General features: G+C 41.7%; 1 protein-coding gene across 3 annotated transcripts in view; it reads left to right on the forward strand.

Moving 5' to 3' along the window:
- The window catches only part of PHKA2 (phosphorylase kinase regulatory subunit alpha 2), a 52,392-nt gene that overhangs the window by 9,766 nt on the left and 27,597 nt on the right, over nucleotides 1-15,029 (forward strand). For all 3 annotated transcript variants that reach the window (XM_082221628.1, XM_082221629.1, XM_082221630.1), the window contains exons 3-16: nucleotides 882-1,040; nucleotides 2,132-2,179; nucleotides 3,398-3,566; nucleotides 4,579-4,661; nucleotides 5,323-5,403; nucleotides 6,875-6,973; nucleotides 7,599-7,745; nucleotides 7,923-7,976; nucleotides 8,619-8,741; nucleotides 9,513-9,608; nucleotides 9,830-9,937; nucleotides 10,318-10,396; nucleotides 12,707-12,841; nucleotides 14,732-14,841. In XM_082221628.1, coding sequence (XP_082077754.1) covers nucleotides 882-1,040; nucleotides 2,132-2,179; nucleotides 3,398-3,566; nucleotides 4,579-4,661; nucleotides 5,323-5,403; nucleotides 6,875-6,973; nucleotides 7,599-7,745; nucleotides 7,923-7,976; nucleotides 8,619-8,741; nucleotides 9,513-9,608; nucleotides 9,830-9,937; nucleotides 10,318-10,396; nucleotides 12,707-12,841; nucleotides 14,732-14,841 — 1,491 coding nt within the window. The remainder of the gene's footprint in view (nucleotides 1-881; nucleotides 1,041-2,131; nucleotides 2,180-3,397; nucleotides 3,567-4,578; nucleotides 4,662-5,322; nucleotides 5,404-6,874; nucleotides 6,974-7,598; nucleotides 7,746-7,922; nucleotides 7,977-8,618; nucleotides 8,742-9,512; nucleotides 9,609-9,829; nucleotides 9,938-10,317; nucleotides 10,397-12,706; nucleotides 12,842-14,731; nucleotides 14,842-15,029) is intronic.

Consider the following 15,029-nt stretch of genomic DNA (forward strand, 5'->3'; position numbering starts at 1 on the left):
TGTGGCTCTGTAATATTTCACAACGTTTCAAAACCTAAAGATCATTCTCTGTTCCTGTGCACAGTCAGTCCCCCAGAAACCTCCTCCCTAGAATGTTCCATTACTCCTCTGGCTCTGAGCCCAGAATGAAGCTGCTAAAACACACACCCTCCTTCTTTTTCTTCCCATAGCACAGAAATGAGTGCTGTAATTGACCTACGTCTAACATGCAATATTAGACAAAAGTACAGGTTCCATACCGACATGTGAACCTGTGTGTGTGTGTGTGTGTGTGTGTGTGTGTTTGCCCCCTCTTAAAAAAACCCCTGAATGTAGCTTCCAATACTGCAAATTTCAGTGTAGAAGCGGCAGGAGTAAAAAGCCTGCTCAGCCAGTATTTCTCTGACCGTTTCTCTTCTCAAAAAGCCACACACACCCCAGCTGATTTTTAGCTTACAGGGAAAAAGATGAGGCTATGTTTCCTTGTGAGGTGAAAAGCAATGGAGGAGTGGTTTTGAGAGGGGCGAGGGGGACATCCCAGATGGAAAAGTTTAAAAGAGTTCCTTTGCTTTGGCCTAGCATATGGCTTCTTCAGGCAGCTGTAGGGGCCTCATTGCTTTGCAATCCAGGCCCAACCATAGTTTTCATTGGACCGCTGGCGATGTAGCGGCCAAATGCAGGAAGAACACCCATGATAAATGGGTGAATCTACCTCATTCATACTTTCTGAAACAGTACCTGAACCTATGATTCTATGGTTTCCCCAGTGAAATTCGCACTTCTCTGAATTTTGTGGTACAGTTCTCTAGCCAAGTAATGTGTACAAAAATGCACACGCTAGGGTAAGGTGTGCTTAGAAGTGCTCAGGCTGTTTAACCCTTTAAAAAAAATTCTTCTTTCAGAACCCTGTTACAGGACTGCTCTCCGCCAGTACTGAGCAAAAGGATGCTTGGGTACGAGATAATATTTACAGCATTTTGGCTGTGTGGGGCTTGGGGATGGCCTACAGGAAGAATGCAGATCGGGATGAAGATAAAGCCAAAGCATATGAATTGGAGCAGGTATGTCTTTGGATCACTATTTACTTTCTGTTATGATATGCAAAGATGAATTTATTTACTTCTCTACAAGTGAATAAACATACTGTCATTTTCAGTGCATAGTGAATCCTGCTTAATTTATGGGTGGTGTTAAAAAATTGAAAAGTGGTAAGATCAAAGCAATGGATGAGATTTGGGGGAAGCAGCCGTTTGATGATTGACTTCATAAATCCATTACCCACGTCTGAAGGACAATTAAGGGTCCCCCTTTGTACAGTAATGATATGTGAGCTTCTATAGCTCCATTCACAGGCTCACCTGAAACAAGCTCAGTTTTAGGCCCAATTCCTAACAGGCTCAAATTTTGACATTTTGGGTGCATTTCAAGCTTCATGGAAGCCAGATTTCCTCACAAGTTCCTTCTGATGCCCACTTCTCAAATCTCATCTGACTTTTATAGCAGCAATAGCAATTTCTTTCTTTCTTTCTTTCTTTCTTTCTCTCTCTCTCTCTCTCTCTCTCTCTCTCTCTCTCTCTCTCCCTCTTATTCTTTGCTAAGGCCCCAGAAACTCAGGAAATCTTTATGTCTTAGGGGGTGCTGCAAAGCATAATGAATGCTGTTCCTGTTGTTTTTATTGTTACTGCCACCACCACCACCTGGTAAGTTTCAGTGCCAAAAAGGAAGAGGGTGACTGAAATGGCAGAGGGAGCTAATGCTGGGCCTGGTGCAGAGCTAATCATGATCTTAATACAAACCAGAAATATTTGGGATTTGCCTTGTAATTAGCTTGCCAATTTTGAATTGGCAACATTTGCCTGCTGTGTCCCTGAGGAAAACTCTGAGCTTCTATTTATAGCGTAGGAATGATTATTTAAAAAAATTATTTTGGTTCTGTGACCACCCAATCACTTTAGCCGTGACATAAAGCAATTGCTTATTGTTCTAGTTTGTATCTTTGTCATAAAATCAGGTTACGCAGCTGAGCAAATTGTTTTCTTAAATGTATAGGCTAGTTTTGTAAATGTTCTTTTTTTTTTTACACGAGCATTTATCATTAGTTATTAAGACCCAAAATAATGTTTGCATGCTTTCTTTAATTATATTCCTGCAGAACGTTGTGAAACTGATGCGGGGACTTCTGCAATGTATGATGAGACAGGTAATGATAAACAGGGTGACTTGTGTTCTGTTATTTTCAGTGGGATGACCAGGTTTAATGATAGCAATGCAATTTTAGGTGTGACGAATGGGACACACTGCAGAAGGCAGGTTCAAAAAAGTAGTACTTTTGGCATACTGAAAGTAGTACCTAGCTGGTCCTCTGAAACAATTTCCACTCGTGGGAGGGAAAATGCATTTTGGACTTTGCAAGCTAAAATGAGTCCAACTAAAATGAATTTAAGGGCAGCCTGCCATGAAATGGATCTTACATATAAAACTATTTTAAGTGCATGTTCTATTTATACAGCATACCTCTCTAGTATAAATGAAATAATCCTCCTTCTTGGAATTGCAGTACGCTAGTGGCCTGAAGGAACAGTGGGAGTTATTGTCCCATGCAAATTGCAGATGTGAGAAGACCCCCACTCTCTTTATTGCACCAGAGTGCAAATGACTGAAGACCTTAAACCACCCCCCATGCCTAGGTTCTGGCAAACGTCATCCTCTTCCCACACTGGCTGTTTCTGCAAGAAAAAGTTTGCACATGAGAGCAAATGGTGTGATTAACATTGTGCATAGTTGGGTGCTTCAAGTGGTTAAAATAAAAAACGCATAGTCTCCCTGTTTCCGTCTCCCTAGCAATTTCACTATAGGTACACATGTGAACTTACTGTACATGATCAGTGATTGAGAGATTGTGTTCAATGTTTTTAATTTGACATTTTTATCCTTGGGCTAGAATCCACGACATTTTAGCCCCAGTGCAGTGTTTTTGGAATACTTTCTTTTTCTTGTGTGGTTGCTGAGAACTGAAAACGCTACCTAATTCTTCCAGGCCCAAATATTGGCTAGGATGATGTCCATTTGGATATTTCCTTCCTTTATGTTGTATAATGTTGTCCAATGTTGTATAATGTTGTGTAAAGGATGCCTGATTTCTTTTTAGCGGCTCTGTTTCCCAGTTAGAAGCTTTTATCTGTGTGTCAGTCTTCGAAACAATCTAAGAGGCAGGCCAGCGTGACTGGCTGTTTACAGTAAATTTCCACAGCTCTATTCAAGAGACTTCATTGGTTTGTTGAAGAGGAAATAATTTGTTTTAAGAGGCCCACCCCCCTTTAAATTATACTGTACCAAAATCTAGACTGAGTCAGAATTATTATTTTGAAAATGTTTATGACTAAAGAACTACTTTCAGAATATTGCTTGTTTTTCTTAGGTAGATAAGGTCGAGAAGTTCAAGCACACACAGAGTACCAAGGACTGCCTGCATGCCAAATATAATACAGCCACTTGTGGTACAGTAGTTGGAGACAATGAGTGGGGACATCTGCAAGTAGATGCAACTTCCCTTTACCTTCTCTTCTTGGCTCAGATGACAGCATCAGGTAAGCTACTGTGGAACTCATTGTTCTTTTCTAACTTAGGACAGTTATAATCAGCAAGCAACATTTCACCCCTCAAAAAAAAATCACATTTAGTATCAGACTTGCCTTTTAATGTAGTCCATATGTCTGCTTAGTTACAGATTAGAGTGGACGAGTTGCCTTCCAGATCTCCTGTAGTTGTTTGAATGGCTTGACCTTTTATGGAATGACAATGACTTACGATTGTGTTCCATTTTTATCTGGTTTTGAATCTGAACACTGTAAAATGGTTTTGTTAAGTTGTTCTTGGTTGATTGTTTTGCAAGGGACATCTTTCAACAGGGATGAGGAATCAGTGGCCCTCAAAATGCTGTTGGACTTCAGTTCCCATCAGCCCAATGTAGCATGGCCAATGATTAGGCATGAAGGGGAGTTGTGGGCCAACAACTTCTGGGTGACCACCTCTTCCTTCAGTGAAAGCACCTACTCATTCATGAATCCTTTTCATTTTTGTGCAAGGGTACATGGCAACTCGTATTTGCAATGTGTTACCAAGGACACTCATCCTATAGATGACTGACAGACTGCCCACCAACAGATGGTTGTTTCAGTACTTAACAATCTGTACTTTAAATGCTACTTATTGCCGAAGAATTATTTTGCTTTAGTTAAGTGTTTAAATCACAGGAATGATATATGGGAGTCTGAGATTATGGAATAAGGTTATCACTGGAAAAGCCCATCTCCATTTAAGAACTGAGCATGCATTTTATTTTAGACAACACCTTTCACAGAATTAAAAGCTATTTTAAACATTGTCTTGTACAGTTGGTTACACCTATCATTGTTTAGGCCATTGTTCTATGGGGTGAAGCGAATGGGTCCTCAACCAGCAGTTGTCTATAGTGTAACACACAATTTACATGCAGAAGTTTTTCTCAGTGCTCTACCAGGAGCATAGGAACCCCCAAATGGAACTATTGACTGGAGTTAAGGTAATATGTATCCCTAATGGTGGCTCTTTCTTATTTAGGATTGCGTATTATATTTACGCTTGATGAAGTTGCCTTTGTACAGAATCTCGTGTTTTACATAGAGGCTGCCTACAAAGTTGCTGTAAGTATGCTGAAGGTCATTTTATTTATTTATTTCAAATAAAATTGAAATAATGTATTGGAACAAACCAGGATCTTAAACTAACTCCCAACCATTGTTTAAGAATGAATGAATGAATCTTTATTTGCATCAGCAATCGGCCATAGCAATAAAACAACAATACAATATACAAAGAATAGAGATAAAAGGTCAATTATATAAAATACATTTTAGGGTTTTGAATCAATAGTCAAATAGTGGATCTTATTCTGATTTCCCCAGCTAAAAACCTTGCAACCTTTGCTGTCACCTGCTCATCTTGATCTGCCAAGAGAAAGGACACTGTGGCAGTGGTTTAAGATTCTGACTTTTTCTTTTAGTGGTAACCATAGTTTCCTGGTTTGGCTATAACAGGAAACTATGATTAAGTAATCCAGCAAGTATAAAATTGTGGTGTGCCAAGAATGAAGGATGGAAGAAGGGGTAGAACGAGGAAGGAGTATGCAAGCAAAAGCCTTGCGCATATGTCAGCTTAATGTGTGAACCAAACCCACTGAGTAATGTTGCTTTAGTTCTTCTCTCTTAGTCACAATAGTGTATGCACAGTCCACATCTACATATGTGTGTCTCTGGATCTGATAGGTTGCTTTTTAATTCTGCTTTCCTCTTTCTTTTGTTTCAGGATTATGGCATGTGGGAACGTGGTGATAAGACGAACCAGGGCATCCCTGAACTGAATGCAAGCTCTGTAGGAATGGCCAAGGTGAGATGGTCGTTGCTTTTGTTATTGTTTTTTACTGTAAACTAACAATAGTATGCTATAATGATAAATGCAGTACTTCTACTCGTTGATTTTTGTGAAACTTACTTCCAGTTCAGTGTTGCAATCCAGGACTATTGCAATAAATAGAAGGTTTGCTATTGATTTCTGATGGGTCTTGATTGTATTTTTCCCAACAGTAAACAGCCACTGTGCTGTTGTTCAATGGATAGAATATTTTGAATTTGAACTAAGAGATGGTAATTCATTTTCCTGATTTAAACACACACACAGAGAGCCAGTGTGGTGTAGTGGTTAGAGCTCACCCCATCACGTGGATTCGAACTGCCGACCTTCTGATCGGCAAGCCCAAGAGGCTCAGTGGTTTAGGCTACAGTGCCACTCGTGGACTTTACCTTTAGTGGTGAGAGTGTTGGACTAGGACCTGGGAGGCCAGGGTTCAAGTCCCCTCTCAGCCATGAAGCTCACTGGGTGACCTTTGGGCAGTCACTGCCTTTCAGCCCAGCCAAACTCACGGAGTTCTTGTGGGGAGAATCATGTCTGCTACTTTGAGCTCCTTAGAGAAAAGGTGAGCTATAGATTTAAACAGTAAATAGTATCACAATTTCCTGGAGCTGGCGCTGGTATGATGATTTTCTGTGTGATATTCAGCTATATGTACTGAGCTCCTTCAATTCAGCGTAGCTGCTATGGCAAGCTTCCATAACGGGGGAGTGATTTTCAGCCTACACCACCCAAGTAAAGTTAAAAGCAGGCTTAATTCAGTGATCTTGAGAAAATATGCAGCACTTTGAAGCCATTCTTAACTGTTTCTTCTTCCAAGTGAATTTGGTTGGAGCAGGCTATTAAAGGCCACTGTCAATCTGCAATAGGAAAATATTGCAATCTCTCTTAAGGGATTCTTATGAAGAAAAGTAAGATAAAGATTTTGTGCCATTTGGCTATATGTACATACATACATAAGGGACGCGGGTGGCGCTGTGGGTAAAAGCCTCAGCGCCTAGGGCTTGCTGATCGAAAGGTCGGCGGTTCGAATCCCCGCGGCGGGGTGCGCTCCCGTTGTTCGGTCCCAGCGCCTGCCAACCTAGCAGTTCGAAAGCACCCTCGGGTGCAAGTAGATAAATAGGGACCGCTTACTAGCGGGAAGGTAAACGGCGTTTCCGTGTGCAGCTCTGGCTCGCCAGAGCAGCGATGTCACGCTGGCCACGTGACCCGGAAGTGTCTCTGGACAGCGCTGGCCCCCGGCCTCTTGAGTGAGTTGGGCGCACAACCCCAGAGTCTGTCAAGACTGGCCCGTACGGGCAGGGGTACCTTTACCTTTACCTTTACATACATACATACATACGTGTGTGTGATTGTTTTAATAGTTATTCAATTGCCATCTCATTCATTACCAATACTTGAACTTTTCAATACTTAAAAAGTTACTGAGCACACACATATGTTTCTGAAGGCTGCACTGGAAGCAATTGATGAACTGGACCTTTTTGGAGCTGGAGGAGGACACAAGTCAGTTATTCATGTCCTTCCAGATGAAGTTGAGCATTGTCAGGTAAATCCAATTCTCCTTTCTATCTCAAAGAAAGTACAGCATAGCACCCACCCCCTTATAAGCTCTGACTAGCCCCCTCCCCTAGAAATAGACATCAAATTATGGTTGCACCACCAAATTCAACTGGGTGCTATTTTCAGCTATGGAAGCTGAAGATCTGGGAATACCAGCATTTCATAACTGATGGGAAATTCCTATTACCGTATTTTTGCACCATAACACTCACTTTTTTCCTCCTAAAAGGTAAGGGGAAATGTCTGTGCGTGTTATGGAGGGAATGCCTATGGGTGGCATGCCTACGGATGTTCCTCCTCTAAAAACTACGTGCGTGTTATGGTTGGGTGCGTGTTATAGAGCGAAAAATACGGTAGTTCTCACGGTTTTTCATGATAGCAGCCTAATTCTGTTGCCAGATGGGCCAGCCATTGCTGTATCCTGCCAATGCAGCAAATTCCCCTCCCGTGTGAATTACCATAGTTTATTAGAAAATAGTTTGTAAGATTTTATATCAAAAGTGACCAGGGTGCTCTTTGTTGGTCTGATAAAACACTTTGGCATGAAACTAAATGTTTTTATTTTGTCTTTGTCTTGTCTTTTGCTGGTGCTCTGTGTATATTCCGCTCAGTCTATTCTGTACTCCATGCTGCCAAGGGCGTCCACCTCAAAAGAGATTGATGCTGGACTTTTGTCCATTATTTCTTACCCAGCCTTTGCTGTAGAGGATATGAATGTTGTGAATGCAACGAAAAATGAAATTATCACCAAGCTGCAGGTAAGAATTTCATTTTGGCTTCTGAACAAATCTTCCATTCATTTATCTGTAGATGATAAGCTTGGCCATATTTGTTATTAACAGATGAAGAAAGCATGTTCTGTTTGATTAAGAACAAAAGATGCTTATATAAAATATAACAATGCTTTTATACTACTACTAATTTGTTTTTTACAGGGACGGTATGGCTGCTGCCGTTTTATTCGAGATGGCTACAAAACACCAAGAGAAGTACTGTTTCTGAAACTGTCACTCATTTTTATTTGCATGCCACTTTTCCATGGTGAACGTCCAATATCAGAATTGTTTTAAAAATAGCAACCCTGTGAGGGGGGGGGGGACCTCATTAGGACTGGAATGTGCAAGGAGATAAGCATAACCCTTTCCATCCCTGCTGTGGTCCCAAGGAAAGTTGCTTTACCTTCCTATTCACACACACAGCAAGGTTGATGTTAGCCCTGGAAGTTATGCTTCCATAGGCATCAGTGAGAGCTTTCCACTCGGGGTTAACTTCAGCTGGCGGAAGATTTTTGTCAGAACTGTAGCATGGGGAGAAAGAGTAAACTGACCACCCTGAGACAGCTGTTCTCATTCTGATTTAATTTTTTTAAGTTGCACATTAATTGTAATCATTCAATTGATATGACATCTAGATTGGCCCTCAGTGCCAAGCTGGTATATCTGTGCTTCTAAGCTAATTTCAGGTTTGGCACAGTCCTTTGAAAAGCTAAGTGCTGTGTGCAACAAGATGGAACAGAGAAGGGAATTCTTCTGCTAGGTGAAACTCCTTGGCGATATGGCAGAATACAAGCATAATACATTGTGAAATAGCACTGTAATAATAAAGCATGACATGAGCAATTACATTTCTAGGATCCGAATAGATTACACTACGATCCTGCTGAGCTCAAGTTATTTGAGAACATAGAATGTGAGTGGCCTGTATTCTGGACCTATTTCCTAATTGATGGAGTGTTTAATGGAGACAGAATTCAGGTAAGGTACATGATAAGTTGAAACTGTAATAATTATTGTAGCAGGTGTTTATGAATCAGCTAAGCTCCAGTAGTTGGGTAGAAGAGGATGGGCAATCTGATCATTCCCCCTACTTGCAGCTCTTGCACTTACCGTGAGGCATCCTAGACATCTCTGTTTAAAGGAATTAATGTCCTTGTGTTGAGAGGACAAGTAATCTTTGCTTAAGATTTTAAGGAGCTGCCACCAAACTGGAATAAATGATGACCTCACTCAGTATAATACAGCTTCATAGGTTCCCTTTCATCAGGCTTATTTCATGGCACCAACTATGATATCTATGTGGCCAGAAAGGGAGAGAAAGACTAGAATATCCCCCCCCATTTTGTCCAGTTTCACCCCCATTTGCTACACAGCACTATAAGCTGCAGGGCTGTGCTGCTCTCCTCACACAGTGCTGCCTTGCCTCCCGGCTGCAAGGTCTCCTGCACAGCAGCACTTCACATTAACTCAGTAGCAGTGCCTGTGGCACCGGAGATGGGAGCTCTAAACTCAACCCTGTGGCCTCAGGTGCTTCACTCATTGAAGGTGACGAGAGAAGGCCTCGTCTTTGTATGCAAGGGATGTTGGGCTCTTCTTATGTTCTTATGTTCATGGGGTCTCTGACACGGACACTTTTCACAAAGAGGCTGTTGCCAGTGTTCCCAGCACCGCATAGGTACTCTTCCAGTTGTTAAAAAAAACAACAACCCATGAGCTTCAGTTCCTTGGTCCTTGTCTTGCACTTTGTAGGTACAAGAGTACAGAGATGCTTTGGAGGGGATACTCATTAGGAAAAAGAACGGGATTCTTCTGATGCCAGAACTATACGCTGTTCCTCCAGATAAGGTAAGACAATGTGGAACATGCCTGGTTTTGTAAATTATCGACCTCTGACACACCATGTGTTTCGCCCAATTATGTATGAATGTTGTGCTGTCCATTTTCTGTGATATATTTTAACCTTTGGGATTGTATTCAGCTTTAGATTTTAACAAGTGCTACACCCTCATAAATCCTTGGTACGTGTGATGTGTGAACCTGTTCGCATTCTTTGTTTCATTTGCTAGGTGAATGAAGAATATGAGAATCCTCACACAGTGGACCGTGTCCCAGCTGGAAAGCTTCCTCATCTGTGGGGCCAGTCATTGTACATTCTCAGCGCCCTCCTAGCAGAGGTAACTATGTTTGACACAGCTTTGACAATAAAGACAGGTTCCTTTGACCTTATCGTCCCCTTTTCTAGTTGCATTAGAGATCAGATTTCTTTCAGCAGTGGCTGGAAATAATTTTCAAACTGGAAAATTATCGGAGCCAACTCTGCCCACTTAGACCAGCCTTCTTCTTAACTTTGGGACTCCAGCTGTTGTTGCATGCCAACTCCCACCAGCCCTAACCGGTGCAGCCAATTGTGAGGGATGTGTGGTCCAACAACATCTTGGTACCCAAGGCTGTCCGAAACCTCAATGGTTTTGCACGATCATGAAGCTTCCTTCTTCTGTGCCATTGTCCAGGAATGCACTCACTTAAATCTGTATAATTTTCCTCACCTTCGCAGGGATTTCTGGCTACTGGTGAAATCGATCCATTAAACAGAAGGTTTTCAACCGCTTTTAAGCCCGATGTTGTTGTTCAAGGTTGGTGGTTATTGTTACACAATTTTTTACTTAACCCCAGCACAAATTAAAGGAAATAAAAATGATGTGCTTTTACCTTTCCATCAAGCGGATCTCACACTCGTCAGTGTTCTAATACATAAATAAAATAGCAGTGGCAGCCAGTAAGAAAGTTTGCTAGGAAAAACTACTGGAGGTCACTGCCTGGGGGAAATTGCCGTCCTTACTTTTCAGTGCTGGTAAGCAGTAGTGAGGGAAGTGGGTGGCGCTGTGGGTTAAACCACAGAGCCTAGGACTTGCTGATCAGAAGGCCGGCAGTTCAAATCCCCGTGATGGGGTGAGCTCCTGTTGCTCGGTCCCTGCTCCTGCCAACCTAGCAGTTCAAAAGCATGTCAGAGTGCAAGTAGATAAATAGGTACCGCTCTGGCAGGAAGGTAAACGGTGTTTCTGTGTGCTGCTCTGGTTCACCAGAAGCGGCTTAGTCATGCTTAGCGGCTTAGTCCACTGACCTGGAAGCTGTACGCTGGCTTCCTCAACCAATAAAGCGAGATGAGCGCCGCAACCCCAGAGTTGGCCACGACTGGACCTAATGGTCAGGGGTCCCTTTACCTTTAAGCAGTAGTGAAGATGCTGAGTTTTGCAGCCAGCACTGTGCAAAGCATATGTTGCTGTGTGGATACTTTCTCAGGCTGATGTTGTGCAGTTACCTGTTTTTGTTGGAAGGTCAGCAGTTTCACATTTGAGTTCATCAAGAGCTCTCAGAAGGGTACTATCGAAGCTCAGCTATTTCTTGATTTCTTTAATTTGTCAGGAAACCATCTTTGTTGTGTGCCTTACTTCTTTAGCTTCCCTTCTTCAGAATGTCAGTTCAGACATGGCTACCTGCCCTGTGTCTTTTGCAGCGGAAATAGACCTTTAGCTTAATTAAGCAATCTATGGCTCTTTAAACTTTGACTGCAAAGGAAATGTTTAAAGTGCAATATGCAATGTGACACTAGATGGCAATGGTGAGCCTTATGGAAAATTCAATGTATTTTTAAAAATGCTTTGAAAAAAGCATTTTCAGAATATTTTTTACATGTGTAGATTCCACCTCTCTCTCTCTCTCTCTCTCTCTCTCTCTGTTTGTTACTATGATATGTATTTTTTGTGTTTTATATTGTAAACCACCCTGTGGTCCTTGGATGAAGGGCAGTAAAATTTTTTAAATGACTAATAAAAATAATAAAACTAAAAGCTGCAGGGAATTCATCTCTGCAATCTCCTTGGCACACCTTTTAACTTTCCTGTTGTCTAATGCTCCAGCCACTTCCCTAACTGGTTCCCTGCTTCTGAAGTAGTCAAACGGTATTACTATATTGTTGTTGTCATTATTGTTGTTGTTTCTTTTAGGGATATGCTTCTGAACTTCTTTACAGTTATTTCTTGTCCTCTTGCATTTTAGTGTCCAAGTTTATTTCCCTTTTTGTTCTTTTCACTTGCGCAAGTCTTCCATTTTCTGAAGGAAATCTTCATTGATTCTGCTTGTTAACTACTGTACTTTTCTGTCTATAAGATGCTCCCTTGTATAAGAAACACCCCCCCCCCCATTTTGGGGGACTAAATTTTAAGAAAATGAGGGGAGATGGCCCAATGTTGTTGAGCCTCTCCCACGCAGCTGTGGGCAAGAAACACTCCCTAGATCGTTTCCCGTGCGCAGTGGCATCAGGTGAATTTGTGCTCCCCCCCCCCCGCCCCAAAGAGCTGGTTGGTGGCTCACAGCTTCTCCCCCCCCATGCAGCTGGGGGCAGGAAACACCCCCCAGATTGCTCCCCACTCACGGTGACATCTGGGGAAGCCGCACTTCCACCAACTGAATGGCTGGTGGCGCGGTGCTTCTCCCCCCACCCCGCCCCACCATGCTACTATCCGTGTATTGGACAACCCCAGTTTTTTGACGTGATTTTTTAGTCAAAAAAACCTTGTCCAATACACGGAAAAATACAGTAAGTTGCTGTTGTCTTAGACTCAATCGTAGCTTTCTTGGTCAGTTTGGCATCCATTCTATGATGAGCTTCTATTATTGTAGTTTTAGATAAACTCCAGTATGTCCAAACGTGTCTTTTTAATGTTCCCAAGTCTCAGGAAAGGAAACACCCATGTAGGATAGCTATATAACAACTTTCATCCTTCCTTGATTATCTTAGGCAGATAGGTACAATGAAAAAAAAATGTCGCTTATATCCTTCCTGAAGATTTGTGTATCTATAGTATAGTATTTCCAGGTGACTTTTTTTTTTGCTTCAGATATTGAAGTTTTGCTCTTTATTGTAATTTTTTTCTCTTGTGCAGTAAATGTCATAGCAGAGACAAATGAAATTAAGAAGCTGTTGAGACACCATGGAATCCATGTTCAGAGCATTGCTGACATTAACCCGACCAGAGTTCAGCCAGCACGGATTCTGAGCAATCTGTATGCCAAGCTTGGTAGGTGATGTAACAAAGGGATCGTGAAACCTTATCATTTGCTTACCCATCTTTGCTGCTCAATTCCCATGTCATTTTCTTGTTTGGAACGCAAGTTTAAAATCACATGCCATTCTGAAATTGTGGGGAAGTACAGTGGTACCTCGGATTACATATGCTTCAGGTTACATATGCTTCAGGTTACAGACTCCGCTAACCCAGAAATAGTACCTCAGGTTAAGAACTTTGCTTCAGGATGAGAGCAGAAATCGTGCGGCAGCAGTGGGAGGCCCCATTAGCTAAAGTGGTGCTTCAGGTTAAGAACAGTTTCAGGTTAAGAACGGACTTCCGGAATGAATTAAGTACTTAACCCGAGGTACCACTGTATATGTATATACCTGTTTTAATTCTGAAATGTTAGCACAGTCCTAAGTTATGTAGGTCACCAAAGCACAACCTCCACATTCTCTGTGACTCATAATGTGCCCCTTATATGCTTTGTTGGAAACTCAGTTTCATTGCCTCCTGAATTTCCTTTTGTAAGGCACACCATATGATTTAAAGGGGAATGGAAGCATGCCTCTGGCTTCTCCACCAATGCTGCACTTGCCTCCTGGCTCTTTTTCCTCCAGCCTCTGTATCTTGAACAAGATTTGAAGAAGGAGCTGATGTATTTATTTTTTTAAAAAAATAAATCCCCCCATGCAGTTAAGCAATTCCATTCTGCAGGCACCTGATGACATAGGAGCCTCCATGAGCACAGCCACTCCTCCTTTCAGACTTTCATTCACTGTGTGGAAGTCAGGTTGGAGCCGGGAAAATGGGCACAAACATTGGCGGTGAGACACCTGTGTGGTCCCACCCCCTGTCAATCTCATCAAGCCCCTTCCTGTGCACACAGGAAGCTCCCCCTGTAGTTCTGAGCGCAGGCCTGAACACCAGTGTGCTGGATTATAGCAATCACTTTTTTAAAAAAAAAACCAACACAAATCTTTGCAACAGTAAAGACTTCTATAGTACATATGTTTTCATAAGCTTTTCTGTTACCATTTAATGATCAAGCAGATAAGAAAGCTGTTGAGTGTTGGCCAAGAAAATTCTAGCCATAGAGATTTTAACCATTCTTCTTAAACTTATCTAAATAAAGCCAGAAGAAAATATCAAAACACTATTTATGTAAAAAGTTTTTGGCCACGAAATAAGTAGAGAACTGTTTTCATTGATCTGACAAGAAATTGTAACGGAATTGGGCAAAAATGTTCTAGTTGGGACTGTTGTCGTGTGTGCAAATTGTTAGAAAAATAATTGGTATTAGAAGAACTAGGGGGAGGTTTGCAAATTTTATGCATCTCTTCTCTATGCCTACATATAGGCTCGCGCCCAATACAAAGCTTTTCTAATGTTAGTAACATTACCCTACTTGCTAATTCCACTCAAAAGGGTACTACAGTGGTACCTCGAGTTACAAACGCCTCAGGTTACAAACACTTTAGGTTACAAACTCTGTTAACCTGGAAGAGTTACCTCGAGTTGAGAACTTTGCCTCAGGATGAGAACGGAAATTGTGTGCCAGCGGTGCAGCGGCAGCAAGAGGCCCCATTAGCAAAAGCACGCCTCTAGTTAACAATAGTTTCAGGTTAAGAACGGACCTCCAGAACGAATTAAGTCCATAACTAGAGGTATCACTGTACTGATTTCATGAATTAGGCAGTGCCTTTCCACGAAATTTCATGCTGAAGCAGTGCACTACTTGCTTTGCAAAAGAACAAGCCTTAAAGCCTTTTGGAATATAAGGAAAATGTTCATGATTTTTATGTTTTGCTTCTGACAGCAAAATGTTTACGACTAATTTGTGTTGAATACAGTATAAGAGCAGAAGTAAATATTAGCTGTATTCTTTTGTCCTTCCAGGCCGCAACAAGAGCATGAAGCTGAGTGGAAGACCTTACCGACATATTGGTGTCCTGGGAACATCTAAGCTCTATGTTATAAGAAATCAAATATTTACTTTTACCCCACAGGTGAGCTTGGAAAGCTTTCTGTTTCCCAATTGCTGGTGAAACACTTTGCTTATTTACATATCCCTCTTTGACGTTATGTAGGCTGAACTGATGAAACTTGTATCAAACCCATTCCAGCCATTTACACACGGAAATGAAATAAAATAGGAATACTGATAAGCTCATCAGCTTTCCAAAAAAATTAAAAC

Source organism: Podarcis vaucheri (genome assembly GCF_965113315.1).
Source record: "Podarcis vaucheri genome assembly, chromosome: 4".
Classification (NCBI taxonomy): Eukaryota; Metazoa; Chordata; class Lepidosauria; order Squamata; family Lacertidae; genus Podarcis; species Podarcis vaucheri.